General features: G+C 41.3%; 1 protein-coding gene across 4 annotated transcripts in view; it reads left to right on the top strand.

Moving 5' to 3' along the window:
• Positions 1–359: 359 nt before the first annotated feature.
• The window catches only part of washc5 (WASH complex subunit 5), a 205,763-nt gene continuing 182,923 nt past the window's right edge, over positions 360–23,199 (top strand). For 2 of the 4 annotated variants that reach the window (XM_072268304.1, XM_072268305.1), the window contains exons 1-5: positions 360–912; positions 4,835–4,980; positions 5,638–5,722; positions 9,003–9,103; positions 19,448–19,640. In XM_072268304.1, coding sequence (XP_072124405.1) covers positions 727–912; positions 4,835–4,980; positions 5,638–5,722; positions 9,003–9,103; positions 19,448–19,640 — 711 coding nt within the window. In that variant the 5' untranslated portion in view covers positions 360–726. Of the gene's footprint in view, positions 913–4,834; positions 4,981–5,637; positions 5,723–9,002; positions 9,104–19,447; positions 19,641–23,199 lie in introns of those variants that run through there. The other 2 variants (XM_072268302.1, XM_072268303.1) reach the window with 2 other exon arrangements.

Genomic DNA, 23,199 nt, shown 5'->3' with positions numbered 1-23,199 from the left:
TAAGTTGTGGGCATGTTATGTTGGTGACAAGAGCATAGAGACACTTGTGGGCATCCCTAACTGCAATCCTCGGACTGTGTTGCTCGTTGACACCACAGTATATTTCATTGTTCATGTGACCAATAATTTTTTTTCTCAGCGCCATTCTTTCAAATAAAATCAACCACATCTCAAGTTTGGTATATTTTTAGAAACTTTAAAAATAATAAACGAAAGCCCCAATAGAGTGAGCCGATCATTGTGCAGAGAGATTTCCTTCCTCTTATTGGCAAAGTTGTCCGTCGTTCGCTGACATGACGTTTCGGGGTATGTGGGATATGTGAATCAGCAGCAGTCTCGCTTCATTCGGCATCAGGCAAGAACGCCTCCTGGTCACATGCTGGGATGACAGGAAGGAGTCATATGATCAACATGGAGGCAGGAGTGTGAGGTCTTGTGCACCGAATCCTGTTAAATAGGCGCAAGAAAGCCTTGCGCTGTTTCTCCGTCTGCAGCTCCAGCCAAAGATACGAGGGGGAGCGATCTGACTGTCCGCTGGAGTTCTCTGCTGTAATCCCACCGCAGAGTGACCTTGCCTCTGAAACACTCACCAGAGAAGGAAGGAGCATTGCGGCATGAACACGGGCTGGCCGCAATCAATCCAGTAGGTACAGGCGTCTTAGGGGGGGGGTTTCAGTGGTCGTTCGTTGGCGTCCTCTCCTGCATCGGATTGACCCCTCGTCGGCCATGGTGGACTTCCTGGCGGAGAACAACCTCTGTGGGCAAGCAATTCTGCGGATCGTGTCCCGCGGTAACGCCATCATTGCAGAACTTTTGAGACTGTCCGAGTTCGTTCCGAGTGTTTTCAGACTCCGAGACAAAGCCGAGCAGCAGAAATATGGAGACATTATTTGTGACTTTAGTTACTTTAAGGTGAGGGCTTCTGGATCTGAGTATTCTCCGAAATGTTCAGTGGTATGCTGAAAACAAAAACAACTAAAGTTCACCATAACATTCGCCCTGTTGTATTACCCTGCTGGTTTACAAGCAACATTTTTAATATGTTTTTGTATATTTGCATTATTGCCTCTTGTTTTGTTTTAGCCTTAGCAAATCCTTGCCGAATTTCCCCAATCGCCTCTCGATTGAATTGTATGCCTCACCAAGTGAAATAACACATTCTGAGGCGGCCTCATTTTGAGAGTAAATATTTGCGGGAATAAGCCACATTTCTACTATTTGGACATGTTTTTATCTTTGTTTTGCAGCGAAATTGTTATTAAGAATATATAAACTTACAGGTTGCACTTCCTGTCGATGAACTACTTCCTGTTGTCGTGTGCATAAAACATGTAGCGGTATAAATTGCAACATCAATATTTCCCATTCAGCCTTGTATGCCAGCTTTCTCTATGTAAGTAGCCTCCGATGGCTATGGCTGCTCAACAGAATGCTGGCAACATCTACGTTTGTGTAGCACCTTTCACAACCGCGGGGCATATCAAAGTACTTTCTGGAACTTGGAAGCGAATCTTGTAAATTTTCTTGTAATGCAGGAAAACTACAGACAGTGTAAAAGTGTTTATAAACAGCACTACTGGAGAGTCATAGAGTTAGTCAGTCTGTGGTAATATAGGGAATACTGCGGATAATTTGTGTTAAAGTGCTGATAGAGTCAGAGAAAGACGGTCTGCTACGGTGTTGTGGAGTAAGACGGTACAGAAGCCGATCCTTTGGCAAAACGTGCACGTTGACCAAGATGGCCACCTAAGCTTGTGTCATTTCCCTGACAGCATAGAAGAGTACAGTACAGTACAGAACAGGTCTATGCTTAGCCAAGCTAATTAAACTGGCATTTAAATCCCTTCTGCCTACACAATATCCATATCCATCCAATCTCTGCACATTCATGTGCAGAAGAGCCTCATAAATGTTTATGTTGCATATGTGTCTACTACCACGCTTTGCAGTATATTCCAGGCACCCACTCCGTTTAAAATAAAATACCTTCTCTGCATTCTCCTTTCGACCTCAGTCTCCCCCTAGATGCATATCATTTAGTATTAAGCATGTTGACCCTGGAAAAAGATATCAGCTGTCTACTCTATGCCTCTCATAAACCTATACATTTCTATCAGATCTCCCCTCAGCTTCCCACGTTCCAGAGAAAATGACCCGCGTTTGCCCAACTTCTTTTTATAGCATATGCCCTCTAATCCAGGCAGCGTCTTTTCAGGCTTGGTGAAGGGTTTTGGTCTGAAACGTCAACAGTTTACTCTTTTCCATAGATGCTGTCTGGCCTGCTGAGTTCATCTGGCCAGCATTTTGTGAGTGTTGCTTCAGCATCCTGATAAACCTCTTCCACACCCTCTCCAAAGCCTGAACATCCTTTCTATAAATGGGTGCCCAGAACTGAATGCAATAGTCTAGATGTGGTCTAACTTGAGTTTTATAAAGTTGCAACATAACTTTCCATCTCTCGAACTCAGTATCTCAACTAAGGCAAGCACTTTCTTTACCATCCTATTAACCTGTGCAGTCAATTTCAGGGATCCTAACATCCCTCTCTAAATCGATACAATTGAGGGTCTTGCCATTAACAACATACTGCTCCTATACGTTTGATTTACCAAAATACCCCACTGAGCATTTGGCCAGATTAAACTCCATCTACCATTTCTCTGCCCATGTGTGTAACTGATTCTTTGTATATCTATACTATCCACAACACCACCAATCATTGTTCGTAAATTTACTAACCCACCCATCTGCATTTTCATCCAGGTCATTTATATCACAAACAGTAGAGGTCCCTTACTTGACAGAGTTAATCACATCAACCGCAAATTGGATTCAAAACCAGGCTTTATTCCCTTGTATCTCTGCTGTCCATATACTTGTCCAAAAGTTTTTAAAATGTCTTTATTGTACCTGCTTCAACTACTTTCTCAGACAACTCACTCCATTTTAAATTCCATGATGTCTCAATGTCTGATCGGAATGGATCTGTGTTACTGATACAGCACAGAATAGGGCTTTCTGGGCCTTCGAGTCAAGCTGTTCAGCAATCCCCAGATTTAATCCTAGCCTAATGATAGGACATTTACAATGACCAATTAAACTACCAACCAGAACAGAGAGGAAACCGGAGTACCCGAAGGAAACCCATGCGGTCACAGGGAAAACAGACAGTGATGGATGTTGGCTAAAAGCCCAACATAAACCCCCAAGATGTTTTTAAATGAGTAATATGTGATCCCAGTTTTAGGATTTCTAGAGATCACAATAGTGTGGTGACAAAGGGTCTTGGCCTGAAATAGCAATGTTTTTTTCCCTCCATAAATGCTGCCTGCTTTTGCTGGGTTCCTTGTGTGTGTTGCTGAAGATTTCCAGCATCTGAATTTTTTTTGTTTATGAGTGTATAACTTCCACATTCTTTCACTTTTTCTATCTCTAAGCTAGGGACTCCCAAACTAGGGTCCACGGACTGATCAATTAATGGTAGGGATCTCTGGTATAAAAAGGTTGGGGACCACTGCTCTGAACTGAGTTGCCCTTATGTTTATCAAAAGGAACTCTGCTGAGTGATTTGGCTCAGGAGTTCCTTGTGTTTATTTGTAATTAAAGTTTAGCATTCACGACTGTTGACACTTACTTTGTCAATAGGATTTGGCTGTCTAGTCCTCAACATGAACACAATAGCAAGATTGATCAACAGGTGGAATTGGGAAAAGCATAGTTGCATTCCTGTCAACTGATTAAGTTCAAAGTAAATTTTATAATTACAGGAATGAAAGGGTTACCGTTTGAGGAACGTCTGGCAGCTCTTGGGCTGTATTCCCTGGAGTTCAGGAGAACGGGGGGGGGGGGGTGCGGAATCTCAAAGAAACATTCTGAATATTAAAAGGCCTGAACAGATTAGATGTGGCCAAGTTATTTCCCATGGTAGGGGATTCTAGGACAAGAGGGCACGACTTCAGGATTGAAGGACGTCCTTTTAGAACTGAGATGCGGAGAAATTACTTAGTCAGAGGGTAGTAAATCTATGGAATTTGTTGCCATAAGCGGCTGTGGAGGCCAAGTCATTGGACAGAGATAGGTTCTTGATTAGCCAGGGCATCAAAGGGTATGGGAGTGGGGATGACTGGAAGAAATGGATCATCCCATGATTGAATGGCGGAGCAGACTCAATGGGCTGAATGGCCTACTTCTGCTCCTATATCTTATGGTCTTATAATGAGAATACGTGTATATTACCATGTATAACCCTGGGATTCTTTTTCCTGTGGCATACTCAGCATATTTATAGAATAGTAACGATAACAGGATAAATAAAAGATCAAGTAGAGCATAGAAGGCAACAAACTGCAAATGCAATTGTAAATAAATAATATTAAATAATGAGACCATGAAATAACAAGATAAAAAGCCCTTAAGATGTGTTCATTTGTTGTGGAAACATCTCAGTAGGTGAGTATAATTATCCTCTTTTGCTCAAGAGCCTGATGGTTGAGGGGGTAGTAACTATTCTTGAACCTGGTGCGAGTCCTGAGGCTCTTGTACCTTTTACCTGATGGCAGCAGTGAAAGAAGAGCATGGCCTGGGTGGTGGGGATCTGATGATGGATGCTGCTTTTCTATGACAGCATTTCATGTTGATGTGCTCAGGGGCTGGGAGGGCTTTACCTGTGATGTACTGGCCCAAATCCACCACCTTTTGCGAGATTTTCCATTTGAAGTAAGAGTTAGAATTCAAGTTGAACAGTGAGAGTCTGTATGCCTGTTGAACACCTATAATATATTTTTCCGTTAAGGAATGACGGCTGCTTTAACTATATAGTTAATCTTGTTTTAAGGGCCCAGAGGACTTTGAAAGCAAGTTGGAATCAAAACCAGAACTACAAGACTTAGATGAGGAATTTCGTGACAATCACATTGAAATATTGACAAGATTCTACCTTGCTTTTGAAAGCGTTCACAAATATGTATTTGATTTGAACAGGTAAAAGTGTGTTTTGTCAATGCTGAATTTAATTTGGAAATAATATCGGCTATATGGTATTAATTTATGACCTGTGTGTTTAAGAAATTTAATTGTTTGTCATATCTATACTGATTTAATTGATATGTGTGTGTGTGTGTTTCATGGGACAATTTACAATATCCGATTAACCTACCATCTGTTATGGCTTTGGACTGTGGGAGGAAATCGGAGCACCTGGTGGAAACCTATGTGGTCATGGGGAAAATGTACAAGCTCCTTACAGGCAGTGGTGGGAATTGTACCTGGATCGCCTGCACTGTAAAGCTTTGTGTTAGCCACTACGCTTCTGTGTTGTACACTGAAAGATTTACAATATATAGCTCCAATGTAAAACAAATAGCCTTGGAGATTTGATTCTGTAAAGCGAAACCAATTGCATGAGTTGCAAAACAGTATTTCTGTTTTTGCATATTTTTTAAATCTATTCAACATACATAAATTATTTACTTGTTTATTTTATTTTCTCTCTGCTAGATTAACTGCTCCTGCTAAGTTAATAAATTTCATGTCACATGCCGGTGATAATAAACCTGATTCTGATTCTGATCCTACTTGTTCCAGTGCCAGTGATGTGTAACCAATGTTGAATCACACCTCTCTGCTGGGTTATTTCAGATTTCTTGAGGATCTCAATGAAGGTGTCTACATTCAACAGACCCTTGAAACAGTACTGCTAAATGAAGACGGAAGACAACTTCTTGTAAGTTCAAGTTCATTGTCATTCAACCCTACACGTGTGTACAGCCAAACAAAACATCGTTCCTCTAGGTCATGGTGAAAAATACAGTGCAAATAGTCACACACAACACATACAGTCACAAAATCATATTAACACACATCCCAGAGTGGCATGGCCTGAGGATTGACAGGATTACATAACATGCAAGGTGCTTGTTTATGTAAAACAGTATGATGTTACTGACGCTATTATAGTAAAACAGGCAGTCGTATAAATATGTGAAACAGCAGCAATCAAAGATGAAAAGTGACTAGTGCAGAATAGGAGTGTATCTGTGAGTGGCCGGGGGTGGTGTGGAGGTGGAGGTATCAGGCATTCAGAGCATACATTGTGTGCTAGTTGGCAGCAGGGTGTTAAGAAGTCCAGCAGCCTGGTGGCAAAAGCTGTTGCTCAGCCTAACCGTTCTGGTTCTTCTGCTGTGGACATTTTGCCATCAGGCAGGAGGTCAAAGAGATGGTAGGAAGGGTGGAAAGGGTCTTTGACAAGGCTGGAGGCACTGTGTATTCAGGGCTTCTGATACATGTCCTGAATGGCGGGAGGAGGGGGGAGAGACCCAGATGATGTTTTCATCAGTCCTCACTATCTGTTGCATTGTCCTGAGATCTGATGCATTGAAATCTCATACAAAATGGTGATGCAGCTGTTACAGGAAGTTGTGGTGTAGCAGAACCGGCTGCATTTGCCCGAAAAGCACAGATTTAATCAGGTTTTCCCGATCATGATTGCACTGTGACAACTGTGCCCTGTGCAATGCAGATAACATTCCTAATTCCACAATCATATTCCAAATAGTGGGAACGCATGTTATAGCAGAACTACTTATACTTCAACAGTCAGTATTTGATGTTTTTGATTGGAAAGTCAATAAATACTAATAAAGATAAAGATTAGAAATTAAATTCATTTGTCACACGTTCTTTGAAACATACAGTGAAATGTGTTGTTTTTGCATCAAACAAATCAGCGAGGATTGTGCTAGGCAGCCCGCAAGTGTTGGCAACATAGCATGCCCATGACTACCTAATCCTAACCGTGCCTTAGGTACATGGGGGGAAACCGGAGGAACCTATCCAGTTATGGAGAGAGCGTACAATGGCGGTAATCGAACCCCAATCTTGCAGCTAGCATTGTAAAACGATTGCACTAACTGCAATGCCACCATGTCCTTTTACCTTTCACTCCTTATGTTTACAAAGACTTGCACTGAATCAGCTGAAAGGAGGGCCACTCGTGGCTTTCAAGGAGGTATTGGATATGGACTTCAAGGTAAAACAATTTTCACCCAAATAGGTAGGGGAACGGAATGAGCTGCATTTCTATTATAAAACTCAGCCCAGGCACATTGGGCCAAGTGAGCTGTTCAAGCTGCGACCATTCAGCAATGAGCAGTAAAAATTGCATAAAAAGGATGCTGATGTGAGATGAAAGGTAGAAAGAACTGGGTCTCAAAGCTCTCCATTTCTTTCTGGATACCAGACCCCACCAGTTCCCCTCCACCACCACTTTCTTCCGCTTAGCGGAACTTGTTCTCACTCCATATAATTTCTCCTTTGGCTCCTCCCACTTCCTTCAAACAAAAGGTGTAGCCATGGGCACTGGCATGGGTCCCAGATATTCCTGCCTGTTTGTCAGCTATGTGGAACAATCTATGTTCCAAACCCACACTTTTCTTACACTACATCGATGACTGCATTGGTGCTGCTTCCTGCACCTGTGCTGAATTCGTCAACTTCATCTACTTTGCCTCCAACTTCCACCCTGCACTCAAATTTACCTGGTCCATCTCAACACCTCCATCCCCTTTCTGGATTTCAGTGTGTCTATCTCTGGAGACAGCTTATCCACTGATGTCTATTGTAACCCCATGGACTCTCACAGCTAGTTGAACTATAACTCTTTCCGCTTATAAAAACACCATCCCCTTCTCTCAATCCCTCTGTCTCCGCTGCATCTGCTCTCAGGGTGAGACTTTTCATTCTAGAACAAAGGAGATGTCCTCCTTTTTCAAAGAAAGGCTTCCCTTCCTCCACCATCAATGCTGCTCTCAAATGCATCTCCCCCAGTTCACGCAATCTCCATCAGCACAGGAGCACCGCAGGAATGTGTACTTAGCCCCCTGCTCTACTCACTTTACACCTACTGTAGGACTATGTGGCTAAGTTCAGCTCCAACATCATATTCAGTTTTGCTGATGACACCATTACTATGGGCTGTATTAAAGGGGGTGATGAATCAGATATAGGAGGGAGACTGAAAATATGGTTGAGTAGTGTCATAACAACAACCTCTCACTCAGTCAATAAGACCATGGAAGACTTCAGGAGAGGGAAACCAGTGGTCCCTGTGCCAGTCCTCATTGGAGGATCAGAGATGGAGAGGGTCAGTAACTTTAAATTCCTGGATATCACTAAGTCAGAGGACCTTTTCCTGGACCCATCATATAAATATTATTGTGAAGAAAGCACAACAGCACCTCTACTTCCTCAGGAGTCTGTGGAGGTTCGGCATGTCTTCGAAAACCTTGGCAAACTTCTATAGATTTGTGGTGGAAAGTGTGCTGACTGACTGCATTACAGCCTGATATGGGAACACCAATGCCTTTGAGCGGCAAATCCTACAAAAGGTAGTGGATTCGGCCCAGTACATCACAGGTAAAGCCCTCCCAACCATTGAGCACATCTACATGAAACATTGGCATAGAAAAGCAGCATCCATCATCAGAGATCCTCACCACCCAGGCCATGATCTTTTCTCACTGCTGCCATCAGATAGAAGGTACAAGTGCCTCAGGATTTGCACCACCAGGTTCAAGAATCAGACTCTTGGGCTAAAGGTGATAACTACATTCATCTATTGAGATGTTCCTACAAGCAATGAACTCACCTTAAGGACTCTTTAGTTTGTTTTTTTCATGTCCTTGTTATTTATTGCCATTTATTTATATTTGCATTTGCACAGTTTGTTATCTTCTCTGCTCTTGCTCTTTCATTAATCCTGTTTACAGTTACTATTCTATAGATTTGCTGAGTATGCCCATCAGAAAATGAATCTCAGGGTTGTATGTGGTGACATGTATGTACTCTGATAATAAATTTTACTTTGAACTTCGGTAAGTTTAAATTTCCTGATTAAAAGCTTAGAATAACATCTTATTCTCTTAATCTACCAATAAACCTAATGTACTACAATTTGTTTGATTTGTTTTATTATTCTTGGCTGACTGTTTACTGTTATTGTTCAGTGTGAAGCCTTGTACTTGTATGGAGTCATGCTGCTTGTGATCGACCAGAAAATAGAAGGAGAGGTGAGAGAAAGGATGCTGGTTTCCTACTACCGATACAGGTACTGTGCATTCTGCTCAGGGCTCTTGTCGTTTTCATGCTTTATGCGGGAGTGCCACCGTAGCGTAGCTGTTACCACAATAGCTTTACAGTGCCAGCGATCAGTGATCGATGTTCGATTTCTGCTGCGGTCCATAAGGTATTCGTATGTTCTCCCTGTGACTGTGTGGGTTTCGTCCCAAAGACATAAGGTCAGGGTTAGTAAGTTATGGGCATACTGTGTTGGCATCAGAAATGGACCCAAGAATTGGATTGAACCCAGATGTTTGTGCACATCCAAATAGTGGATAGTAAAAGCTTTTTCAAATGTCTGAAAAAATAGAGAGATGAGAGTGGATATACGACTGCTAGAAAATGAGGCCAGAGAAATAATAGCAGGGACCAAGGTGATGGCAGATGAACTGAATGAGTATTTTGCATCAGTCTTCACTGTGAAAGACACTAGCAGTGTGCTAGGTGTTGAAGATGGTGAGGAAAGAGAAGTGAGTGCAGTTACTATTACAAGGGAGAAGGTGCTCAAAAAGCTGAAAGACCTAAGGGTACATAAGCCATTTGGGCCAGATGAACTGCACCCTGGGGTTCTGAAAGAGGTAGCGGTAGATATTGTGGAGGCACTAGTAATGATCTTTCAGAAATCATTGTACTCTGATATGGTGTCAGAGGACTGGAAAATTGCAAATGCCACTCAACTCTTTAAGAAAGGAGGAAGACAGCAGAAAGTAAAATATAGACTGGTTAGCCTGACCTCAGTGGTTGGGAAGATGTTGGAGTCAATTGTTCAGGATGAGGTTATGGAATACTTGGGTGACACGGGACAAGATAGGACAAAGTCAGCATGGCTTCCTTAAGGGAAAATCCTGCCTGATGAACCTGTTGGAATTCTTTGACATCACACATAGGATAGATAAAGGAGATGTAGTGGATGCTAAATAGTTGGACTTTCAGAAGGCCTCTGACAAGGTGACACACATGAGGCTGCTTACCACGTTAAGAGCCCATGGCATAACAGGAAAATTATTGGCATGGTTAGAACATTTGCTGGATTGGTAGGAGGCAGTGAGTGGGAATAAAAGAGTCCTTTTCTGGTTGGCTGCCAGTGACTAGTGTTGTTCCGCAGGAGTCAGTATTGGGACCACTTCTTATGCTATATATCAATGACTTAAATGATGGAATAAATGGCTTTGTTGCCAGGTTTTCAGATGATGCGAAGATTGGTGGAGGGACAGATAGTGTTGAGGAAACAGGCAGGATGCAGAAGGACGTAGACAGAGTAGGAGAATGGGCTAGAGAGTGGCAAATGAAATACAATGTTGGAAAATGCGTGGTCCTGCACTTTGGCAGTAGAAGTAAATGTGCAGAATATTTTCTAAGTGGAAAGAAAATCCTAAAAAATGAGATGCTAAGGGACTTGGGAGTCCTTGTGCAGAACACCCTAAAAGTCAATTCAGGTTAATGCAGGTTAGTTCAGTGGTGAGGAAGGCAAATACAATGTTAGCATTTATTTCAAGAGGTCTAGAATACAAGAGCAGGGATGTGATGCTGAGGATTTATAAGGCTCTGGTGAGGCCTCACCTTGAGTATTGTGAACAGTTTTGGTCTCTGAAGAAAAGATTTGTTGGTATTGGAGAAGATTCAGAGGAGGTTCACAAGGATGATTCTGCGAATGAAAGGGTTATCATTTGATGGCTCTGGATCTGTACTTGCTGAAATTTAGATGGATGAGGGGGGGTTTTATTGAAACTTTTTGAATGTTGAAAGGCCTAGACAGTAAATGTGGAAAGGATATTTCCCATGTTGGTGGGGGGGTAGTCAAGTACAAGAGGGCACAGCTTCAGGATAGAGGGGTGTGCATTTAAAACAGAGATGTGGAGAAATTTCTTTAGCCAGAAGGTGATAAATTTGTGGAATTTTATTACCACAGGCGGCTGTGGAGGCTAGGTTGTTGGGTGTGTTTCAGGCAGAGCTATAGAGGTTTTTGATTGGACATGGCATCAAAGATTATTGGGAGACAACGGGCGAGTGGTGCTGAGGAGGGAGAAAAAGAAATCAGAATCAGGTTTATTATCACTGGCAGGTGATGTGAAATTTGTTAACTTGGCAGTAGCAGTTCAATGCAATACATAATCTAGCAGAGAGAAAAAAATAATAAATAATCAAGTAAATATTATGTGTATTGAATAGATTTTAAAAACTGCAAAAACAGAAATACTGTACATTTTTTTAAAAAGTGAGGTAGTGTCCAAGGATTCAATGTCCATTTAGGAATCGAATGGCAGAGGGGAAGAAGCTGTTCCTGAATCGCTGAGTGTGTGCCTTCAGGCTTCTGTACCACCTACCTGATGGTAACAGTGAGAACAGGGCATGCCCTGAGTGCTGGAGGTCCTTTATAATGGACGCTGCCTTTCTGAGACACTGCTCCTTGAATATATCCTGGGTACTTTGTAGGCTAGTACAAAAGATGGAGCTGACTAGACTTACAAACCTCTGCAGCTTCTTTCGGTCCTGTGCAGTAGCCGCTCCATACCAGACAGTGATGCAGCCTGTCAGAATGCTCTCCACGGTACAACTATAGAAGTTTTTGAGTGTATTTGTTGACATGCCAAATCTCTTCAAACTCCTAATAAAGTATAGCTGCTGTCTTGCCTTCTTTATAAGTACATCAATATGTTGGGACCAGGTTAGATTCTCGGAGATCTTGACACCCAGGAATTTGAAGCTGCTCATTCTGTCCACTTCTGATCACTCTATGAGGATTAGTATGTGTTCCTTTGTCTTACCCTTCCTGAAGTCTACAATCAGCTCTTTCATCCTACTGATGTTGCTGGGGCACCACTCCGCTAGTTGGCATATCTCACTCCTGTATGCCCTCACCACCTGAAATTCCACCAACAAATTTAAACATCAACAAATTTATAGATGGTACTTGGGTTATGCCTAGCCACACAATCATGTCTATATAGAGAGTAGATCAGTGAGCAAAGCACACACCCCTGAGGTGTGCCAGTGTTGATTGTCAGCAAGGAGGATACGTTATCACCAATCTGCACAGGTTGTGGTCATCTCGTTAGGGAGTTGAGGATCCAATTGCAGAGGGAGGTACAAAGGCCCAGGTTCTGCAACTTCTCAATCAGAATTTTGGGAATAATATATTTTAATTTTAATATACTAATTTTAATAAGTGAATTAGAATGATATATAAAAGCCCTATTGCCACTGTTATTACTAATAATTGCAGATTTCCTTTTTTTCGACTTGCCCGGGGTACGAGACAAGGATGTCCGTTAAGTCCCATGTTATTTAGTTTGATGTTGGAACCTTTGGCTATTGCACTTCGTGAAGCTAAGGATATTCAAGGAATTTCCATAAATGGGACTATTCATAAGATATCCCTTTATGCTGATGATCTCCTAGTTTATGTTTCGAATCCTGAAGAATCCATTCCTAGTTTATTGAAATTATTAAATGAATTTGGAAAGTTTTCGGGATATAATTTAAACTTAATAAAAGTGAATTATTTCCTTTAAATGATTCTGCTTCTATATATGATGACATTCCTTTTAAAGTTATGGACTCTTTCAAATATTTAGGTATTATCATCACTAAAAATTATGGAGACCTTTACAGAGCTAATTTGGTTCCCTTAGTGGATTTTATGAAGCAAATATTTTGCAGATGGAATCCATTTACACTTTCGTTAGCTGGCCGAATTCATGCAGTTAAAATGATGATTTTACCAAAATTTTTATATGTATTTCAAAATATTCCTATTTTTTTAACTAAGAAGTTTTTTGATCAGGTTGATTCTATTCATCTTTTGTTTGGAATAATAAAAGACCAAGAATCGGGAAATATCATTTACAAAAATCAAAAAAAGGGTGGAGATCTTGTTCTGCCTAATTTAAGAATGTATTATTGGGCGGTTAATATACATTATGTGTGTTCTTGGTTATATTGGACTGATAAAAATGAACGACCACCTTGGGTTGATTTGGAATTAAAAGCTGTGAAACAATTTTATGTAACTTCTTTATTAGGAGCCTCTTTACCTGTACAACTAGCCAAAATTTCTATTCTAAATTTATATCCTATGCTTAAGCAGTCATTATGAATTTGGTACCAGTTTCGCAATTTTTTTAATCTTAAAAAATTTAACCTACTTAGTTTAATTTATTGAAACTGTTCATATAAACCTTCACTTAGTGATCCTAGCTTTTTTCTTTGGAGTTTATTCTTTCATGGATCAGTCTCAAGAAGGTCAATTGATGTCTTTTGAGAAATTAGTAACTAAATATTCTCTCTCGCACTTACATTTCTTGCAATATCTTCAGGTCAGACATTTCTTACAAGAATATTTAAGTAATTTTCCATATATACAAGATTCTGACCTGTTAGATATAATTTTAAAAATGAATCCTTTAGTGAAAGGTTTTATTGGGAAAATTTATAATTTACTATTACAACAGTATAATTATCCTTAAGATTAAGCAAGATTGGGAAAGAGAGCTTAAGATGACCTTGATAACAGAGGATTGGTGCGAATTTTGAAGTTGGTTAACTCTTCTTCGATTTGTGCCAGTCACGCTCTAATTCAAATTAAAATTGTACATCGTTACTATTTATATAACAATTAACGCATGGAAACAGGCCATCTTGGCCCTTCTAGTCCATGCCAAACTCTTACTCTCACCTAGTCCTGCCGACCTGCACTCAGACCATAACTCTCCATTCCTTTCCTGTCCATATAGCTATCCAATTTAACTTCAAATGACAACATCGAACCTGCCTCAACCACTTCTGCTGAAGCTCGTTCCACACAGCTACCACTCTCTGAGTAAAGAAGTTCCCCCCCATGTTACCCCTAAACTTTTGCCCTTCAACTCTCAACTCATGTCCTTTTGTTTGAATCTCCCCCACTCTCAATGGAAAAAGCCTATCCACATCAACTCCATCTATCCCCCTCATAATTTTAAATACCTCTATCAAGTCCCCCCTCAACCTTCTACGCTCCAAAGAATAAAGACCCAATTTGTTCAACCTTTCTCTGTAACTTAGGAGATGAAACCCAGTTAACATTCTAGTAAATCTTCTCTGTACTGTCTCAATTTTGTTGACATCTTTCCTGTAATTCGGTGACCAGAACTGTACACAATACTCCAAATTTGGCCTTATCAATCCCTTGTACAATTTCAACATTACATCCCAGCTCCTATACTCAATGCTCTGATTTATAAAGGCCAGCATACCAAAAGCTTTCTTCACCACACTATCCACATGACAGTCCACCTTCAGGGAACTATGCACCATTATTCCTAGATCCCTCTGTTCTTCAATGCCCTACCATTTACCATGTATGTCCTATTTTGATGACCTATTTTGATTGATTGGGCACATGGCCAAGTGGTTAAGGCATTGAACTAGCGACCTGAAGGTCGTGAGTTCGAGCCCCAGCCGAGGGAACGTGTTGTGTCCTTGAGCAAGGCACTTAATCACACATTGCTCTGCGACGACACTGGTGCCAAGCTGCATGAGTCTTAATGCCCTTCCCTTGGACAACATTGGTGTCATGGAGGGGGGAGACTTGCAGCATGGGCAACTGCTGGTCTTCCATACAACCTTGCTCAGGCATGCGCCCTGAAGACTGAGGTCCCTTAACATCTGCCGGACGATGCTGAGGATGTTCTACGAGTCTGTGGTGGCCAGTGCTATCATGTTTGCTGTTGTGTGCTGGGGCAACGGGCTGAGGGTAGCGGACACCAACAGAATCAACAAACTTATTCGTAAGGCCAGTGATGTTGTGGGGATGGAACTGGACTCTCTCACGGTGGTGTCTGAAAAGAGGATGCTGTCTAAGTTACATGCTGTCTTGGTTAATGTCTCCCATCTGCTACATAATGTACTGGGTGGGCACAGGAGTACATTCAGCCAGAGACTCATTCCACCGAGATGCAGCACAGAGCGTCATAGGAAGTCATTCCTGCCTGTGGCCATCAAACTTTACAACTCCTCCCTTGGAGGGTCAGACACTCTGTGCCAATAGGCTGGTCCTGGACTTATTTCATAATTTACATATTACTATTAAACTATTTATGGTTCTATTACTATTTATTATTTATGGTGCAACTGTAACGAAAACCAATTTCCCCCTGGGATCAATAAAGTATGACTATGACAGATCCATGGTCTCGCAAGACTAACAGATGCCTATTTTGATTAGTCCTACCAAAATGTAGCACCTCACGTTTATCAGCATTAAAATCCATTTGCCATCTTTCAGCCCACTCTTCTAATTGACCTAAATCTCTCTGCAAGCTTTGAAAGCCTACTTCATTATCCAGAACTCCACCTATCTTAGTATCATCTGCATACTTACTCATCCAATTTACCACCCCATCATCCAGATCATTAATTTATATGACAAACAACATTGGACCCAGTACAGATCCCTGAGGCACACCACTAGTCACCGGCCTCCAATCTGACACACAGTTATCCACCAGTACTCTCTGGCGTCTCCCATCCAGCCACTGCTGAATCCATTTTACTACTTCAATATTAATCCCGAACGATTGAACCTTCCTAACTAACCTTCCGTGTGGAACCTTGTCAAAGGCCTTACTGAAATCCATACAGACAGCATCCACTGCTTTACCCTTGTCAACTTTCCTAGTAACCTCCTCAAAAAATTCAATAAGATTTCTCAAACATGACTTTCCATGCACAAATCCATGTTGACTGTTCCTAATCAGACCCTGTCTATCCAGATAATTATATATACCATCTGACAAAGGAGATACTGTCTAAAATATTTCCTAATGTTGATAGTGTGATAGATGTAAAACTGAGACGGCTACATTGACACATATGTTTTGGTCGTGTTCTGTATTGAAACAGTTTTGGAAATCTATTTTCTCTATAATTTCTAAAACTTCAAAAAATTAATTTACAACCTAATAAATTGACAGTTTTGTCCGGTATAATTCCTCAATATATTCACGGTATTTCTATATCAGACCAACATGGAATTGCATTTGTCACATTATTGGCCAGATGGGCTATTTTATTGAAATGGAAAGATGCCTCTGCTCCCACTTTGATACAATGGTTCTCTCAGGTGATGTTATGTCTTTGGAGAAAATTAGAAGTTGAACTTTTGATTCTCGATTTGACTTTGAGAAAAGTTGGGGTTCTTTTGCCCGCTACTATCATTTGATTTGAGTTAATTAAGATGGTCCCCTTCTGATTCTTGTGTAATTGGATTTGGTTGGCGGATTGATGTTTTTCTTTTATGGAAGCTTGTAAGGTGTATAGCTCTGGGGTTCTGCTCCCAATGGGTTTTTTTTCCCTCTTTTTTTTGGGTTAGTAGGGTTTTTTTTGTTTTAGTTAGTAGGATTTCTCTTTTCCTTCTTTATTTTTTCCAAAAAAAATAGTTTTAACATTTTGTTTTTTCTTATTATTATTGGTATAGTGTTTAGCTTGGTTAATTAGTTAATTGATAGTTTAACTATAGGTATGTTGATTTGACTACTTTAATGTTTTTTTTGTTGATTTTCAATAATAATCAATAAAAAGATTGAAAAATGAAATGAAATGAGAAGGATGATATTAAATGCTGAGTTATAGTCGATGAACAGCATCCTGACGTAGTGTTTGTGTTGTCCAGATGTTCTAAAGCAAGGTGGAGAGCCATTGAGATTGTGTCTGCCGTTGACCTATTGTGGCGGTAGGCAAATTGCAACGGGTCCAGGTCCTTGCTGAGGCAGGAGTTCAGTCTAGTCACTATTGAAAAGGATCTTGGTGATTGTAGTGATGACTTGCAGTGGACTGAAAAGCTTGAGCATGTAGATATTAAGAAAGAGGATGTGCTGGAGCTTTTGGAAAACATCAAGTTGGATAAGTCGCCGAGACTGGATGAGATGTACCCCAGGCTACAGTAGGAGGCGAGGGAGGAGATTGCGATGATCTGGCAGTGACCCATCAATGGGGAAGGGAGAGGTTCCTGAGGATTGGAGGGTTGTGGATGTTGTTCCCTTATTCAAGAAAGGGAGTAGAGATAGCCCAGGAATTTATAGACCAGTGAGTCTTACTTCAGTGGTTGGTAAGTTGATGGAGAAGATCCTGAGAGGCAGGATTTGTGAACATTTGGAGAGGTATAATATGATTAGGAATAGTCAGCATGGCTTTGTCAAGGGCAAGTTGTGCCTTACGAGCCTGATTGAATTTTTTGAGGATGTTACTAGACACATTGATGAAGGAAGAGCAGCAGATATAGTGTATATGGATTTCAGCAAAGCATTTGATAAGGTACCCCATGCAAGGCTTATTGAGAAAGTAAGGAGGCATGGGATCCAAGGGGACATTGCTTTGGGGATCCAAAACTGGCTTGCCCACAGAAGGCAAAGAGTGTTTGTAGATGGGTCATATTCTCCATGGAGTTCGGTGACCAGTGGTGTGCCTCAGGGACCCTTACTCTTTGTGATTTTTATAAATGACCTGGATGAGGAAGTGGAGGGATGGGTTAGTAAGTTTGCTGATGACACAAAGGTTGGGGGTGTTGTGGATAGTGTGGAGGGCTGTCAGAGGTTACAGCGGGACATTGATAGGATGCAAAACTGGGCTGAGAAGTGGCAGATGGAGTTCAACCCAGATAAGTGTGAAGTGGTTCATTTTGGTAGGTCAAATATGATGGCAGAATATAGTATTAATGGTAACACTTTTGGCCGTGTGGAGGATCAGAGGGATCTTGGGGTCCGAATCCATTGGACGCTCAAAGCAGCTGCGCAGGTTGACTCTGTGGTTAGGAAGGCATACGGTGTATTGGCCTTCATCAATCGTGGAATTGAATTTAGGAGCCGAGAGGTAACGTTGCAGCTATATAGGACCCTGGTCAGACTCCACTTGGAGTACTGTGCTCAGTTCTGGTCGCCTCACTACAGGAAGGATTTGGAAACCATAGAAAGGGTGCAGAGGAGATCTACAAGGATGTTGCCTGGATTGGGGAGCATGCCTTATGAAAACAGGTTGAGTAAACTCGGCTTTTTTTCCTTGGAGCGACGGAGGATGAGAGGTGACCTGATGGAGGTATATAAGATGATGAGAGGCATTGATCGTGTGGATAGTCAGAGGCTTTTTGCCAGGGCTGAAATGGCTGCCACAAGAGGGCACAGGTTTAAGGTGCTTGGGAGTAGGTACAGAGGAGATGTCAGGGGTAGGTTTTTTACGCAGAGAGTGGTGAGTGCGTGGAATGGGCTACCGGCGATTGTGGTGGAGGCGGATACGATAGGGTCTTTTAAGGGACTTATGGATAGGTACATGGAGCTTAGAAAAATAGAGGGCTGTGGGTAAACCTGGGTAATTTCTAAGGTAGGGACATGTTCGGCACAACTTTGTGGGCTGAAGGGCCAGTATTGTGCTGTAGGTTTTCAATGTTTCTGTGTTTCTATGATTAAATGGCAGAGCAGATTCGATGGGCCAAATGGCCTAATTCTGCTGTACTGTTTTCTGGTCTGCATCATTAAAAATGGAGAAATTGAAACTATCAGCAAAAGCCTGAATTAAATGCTTACTTTTATGTTTGGAATACTGCTGCGTGGTGGGGGAAAGGCACCCAATAACTGTATGAAGTACCAAATGGAAAACAGTTGAACGTTTTGAATTTCATTAGGATTGTTGCCTCCTGAAAGAAATACTGGCCCTGCATATTGCCACCGATCTTGCTACAGAGATTTCAAAGTTAAACTTCATGTCAGCATGTTCGATTAACAATCCTGCCTCTGGTACTTTTCCAGCCCTTACGTTGTGTTACTTTTATTTTACACTGGTTCTGAAATTCATTATCACGTGCACATCAAAACGTAGGGTGAAATGCGTTGAGAATGTGTTGGGGACCACGCTTCTGGTGCTAACACAGCAACTTACTATCCCGAACTCGTATGTCTTTGGAATGTGAGAGGAAATTGAAGTACTCAGAGGAAATCCATGGGGTAATGGGGAGAATGAACAAACTCCTAATAGCAGCAGGAACTGAACTCCATTCTTACAGTTGGTGTTGTGTGGCGTTGTGCTACCATGCTGCCTGTTTTGAGGTCCATTTGAGAAGTTTGCTGTGATTGTACATTGAGAGTGCATTGCAGGCACCCACATTCTTGATTTTAACTAAAGATTTTATTTCAATCTATTTAAACCAAAAGGAAAAGATGCTAATAATTTTTTAACTTTTAATGTATAAAAGTGTTCCTACTGGTGAAATTGAGTTGTGTGAAATAGTTCTGTTTCTTGTTTGCATTGTCTTGCAGCCTCTGTTTTTGAGCATGGATCCTAAATGATTAAAGTATTGTGTCTGTTACAGCGCTGCACGTTCATCTTCTGATTCCAATTTGGATGACATTTGCAAGCTGCTACGAAGTACAGGATACTCCTCCCTGCTGGGCTCAAAAAAACCCCCAAACTACCCAGAGAGTTATTTCCAAAGAGTGCCGATTAGCAAGACATTCATCTCAATGGTAGTTGGCCGGTTACGCTCAGATGACATTTATAATCAGGTTAGTGATGCACAGGTTCCAGTTGCTCATTGTTAAGGGTGACGGTGAATTCAGAAGGGTGTATTTACTAAGAAAACAGAGAGTGTGAGTTGACCAAGACTGAGGAGCAGGCTGAATGGAGAACTTGTTCATCTCTGCATTAAGGAACGAAGTATAAAAGCAATGCACAAGATGCTTTCCCCAACCCATCTGTTTCATCCACACCTTCACCCATTAACCCATCGCAGCACCACTACGTACATATCACCTAGCATCAATTTATATGCATCCATATCAGTTACTCATCCCATGCTGAGTTCTGTTCATTTGAGCTCTGTAAACATTTAGTTGGGATGTTCACTTTCCCTGTTATTGGTATTGCACGAGGGTGGTTGGGTAAGAAAATGGCAGGCTAGTGTACTAAATGTGAATAGAGAAAGTAAAGATATTAAAAGGAAAGAATATCTTTTTACTGTTTGTACTTTATCACCCTTCAACCCCTCTACACATTGCCACTTGTACAGTCTGTTTTATATGATTGCTTTAGTATTTAAATTTCTCATGTTCTTTATATTTATTGTATTTTCTTTTATACTGCATCAGATCCAAAAGAACAACTATTTTGGTGGTCTTTACACTCATGCACTGAAAAATGACAATAAATGAATTTGAATCTTTGCCTCCCACCACTTTCTTTTCTCCCATTCTGTTTTTTGATTTGAATCTTTAAATTTATTTTGTTTGGCAATTTTTTAAAAAAAGTCCTCAATTGTTAGCCCTAGTTTTCCTTTCTCTGATTTATGTATTTCTAGCATTTTCTATTTATTACTAGACAAATTATTTAGGTACAGGTAAATATTTATATACATTGATAACGAGACTTTGGGTCTACTCTGGTGTTCGGATCTAAGGACTCATTTTGTTTCAGAATGTTGTTGCTTGCTTCTATTGTTTGCATGATTTGTGTTTTCTTTTCTCCTTTCTCTGTGCATTGGGTGTTGGACTTTATTTTATTTATGTATTTTTTATATATTGCCTTCTTTTGGGTTTCTTGCTTTGTGGCTGCCTGTAAGCAAACAATTCTCAAGAGCAAGAGGATAAGATGTGAGAGAATAGGACCAATCATGTGTGACAGTGGAGAAGTGGGTATGGAACCGGAGGAGATAGCAGAGGTACTTAATGAATACTTTGCTTCAGTATTCACTATGGAAAAGGACCTTGGTGATTGTAGGGATGACTTACAGCGGAATGAAAAGATTGAGCATATAGACATTAAGAAAGAGGATGTGCTGGAGCTTTTGGAAAGCATCAAGTTGGATAAGTCACCAGGACCGGATGAGATATATCCTAGGTTACTGTGGGAAGCGAAGGAGGAGAATGCTAAGCCTCTGCCAATGATCTTTGCATCATTAATGAGGATGGGAGAGGTTCCAGAGGATAGGAGGATTGCAGATGTTGTTCCCTTATTCAAGAAAAGGAGTAGAGATAGCTCAGGAAATTATAGGCCAGTGAGGCTTACTTCAGTGGTTGGTAAGTTGATAGAGAAGATCCTGAGCGGCAGGATTTATGAACATTTGGAGATGCATAATATGATTAGGAATAGTCAACATGGCTTTGTCAAAGGAAGGTCGTGCCTTGTGGACCTGATAGAATTTTTTGAGGATGTGACTAAACACATTGATGAAGGTAGAGCCATAGAGGTAGTGTATATGGATTTCAGCAAGACATTTGATAAGGTATCCCATGCAAGGCTTATTGAGAAAGTAAGGAGACATGGGATCCAAGGGGACCTTGCTTTGTGGATCCAGAATTGGCTTGTCCACAGAAGTGGCTGTAGATGGGTCATATTCTGCATGGAGGTCAGTGACCGGTGGTGTGCCTCAGGGATCTGTTTTGGAATGCCTTTTATTCAAGCTTTCTGTAAATTACGTGGAATTGGAGGGATGGGTTAGTAAATTTGCTGATGACACAAAGGTTGGGGCTGTTGTGGATAGTGTGGAGGGCTGTCAGACGTTACAGTGGGACATTGATAGGATGCAAAACTGGGCTGAGAAGTGGCAGATGGAGTTCAACCCAGGTAAGTGTGAGGTGGTTCATTTTGGTGGGTCAAATATGATGGCAGAATATAGTATTAATGGTAAGACTCTTGGCAGCGTGGAGGATCAGAGGGATCTTGGGGTCCGAGTCCATAGGACAGTCAAAGCTGCTGTGCTACTGGTTAAGAAAGCATACAGTGCATTGGCCTTCATCAACTGTGGGATTGAGAGCCTAGAGGTAATGTTACAGCTTTATAGGGCCCTGGTCATACCCCATTTGGAGTAGCGTGCTCAGTTCTGGTCACCTCATTACAGGAAGGATGTGAAAAGTATTGAACGGGTGCAGAGGAGATTTACAAGGATGTTCCCTGGATTGGGAAGCATCCCCTATGAGAATAGGTTGAGTGAACTTGGCCTTTTCTCCTTGGAGCGATGGAGGATGAGAGGTGACCTGATAGAGGTGTACAGGATGATGTGAGGCATTGGTCATGTGGACAGCCAGCATCGTGGGCCGAAGGGCCTGTATTTTGCTGTAGGCTTTCTATGTTTCTATGTTGTATAATTTATACATTCTTTGATAATAAATGTGCTTTGAAACTTTGAAACATTGGAATATGTTTGTGATCTTAAGTAGACTCTTATATCTGTGAGTGGATAAGCTTCTCTTAAATACATGCGCATTTCAAAAAATATGAAATGATAGTGAATCATACAAACGTTTGTAAGTACAAGAGATTCTGCAGATGCTGGAAATCCAGAGTAACAAAATTCTAAAAGGAACTCATAGGTCAGGCAGCATCTATGGAGGCAAAATAAGTAGTCGATATTTTGTGCTGAGATGATTCATCAAGATCATTCATATTGCAGTGATCACTCTTTATTGGTTGCAAAACAACCCCAAGATACGGAGTGCTTTTGAATTATTTATTACACTGATAAACATTGTCACATGAGTTTAGAAGAATGAAGTGGGGGGGAGATCTCATTGGAACCTATCAAATATTGAAAGGCCTAGATAGAGTGGATCTGGAGAAGATGTTTTCTTTTGTGGGAGAGTGTAGAAGGCACAGCTTCAGTATAGAAGGATGTCCCTTTAGAACAGAGAAGAGGAGGAAGTTCTTTAGCTAGAGGGTTGCGCATCTGGGAATTCATTGCCATAGGTTGCTGTGGAAGCTAAGTCATTGGGTATATTTAAAGCAGAGGTTGATAAGTTTTTGATTAGTGGGGGCATCAGAGGTTACAAGGAGAAGGCAGGAGAATGGGGTTGCAAAGGATAATAAGTAAGCCATGATGGAAGCAGGCTCAGTGGGAAGAAGTCATCTCTCTGACACAGTGGTGTTAAGAAAACAACCTCTTCCTCAATGTCGCAAAAACAAAGGAGCTGGTTGTGGACTACAGGAGGAATGGAGACGGGCTAACCCCTATTGACATCAATGGATCTGGGGTTGAGAGGGTAAACAGCTTCAAGTTCCTCAGCATCCACATCACTGAAGATCTCACGTGGTCAGTATACACTAGCTGTGTGGTGAAAAAGGCACAACAGC

Source organism: Mobula birostris, chromosome 9 (genome assembly GCF_030028105.1).
Source record: "Mobula birostris isolate sMobBir1 chromosome 9, sMobBir1.hap1, whole genome shotgun sequence".
NCBI lineage: Eukaryota > Metazoa > Chordata > Chondrichthyes > Myliobatiformes > Myliobatidae > Mobula > Mobula birostris.
Note: the sequence above shows the minus strand (reverse complement) of the source record. Positions and strands in the feature narration are given on the sequence as shown.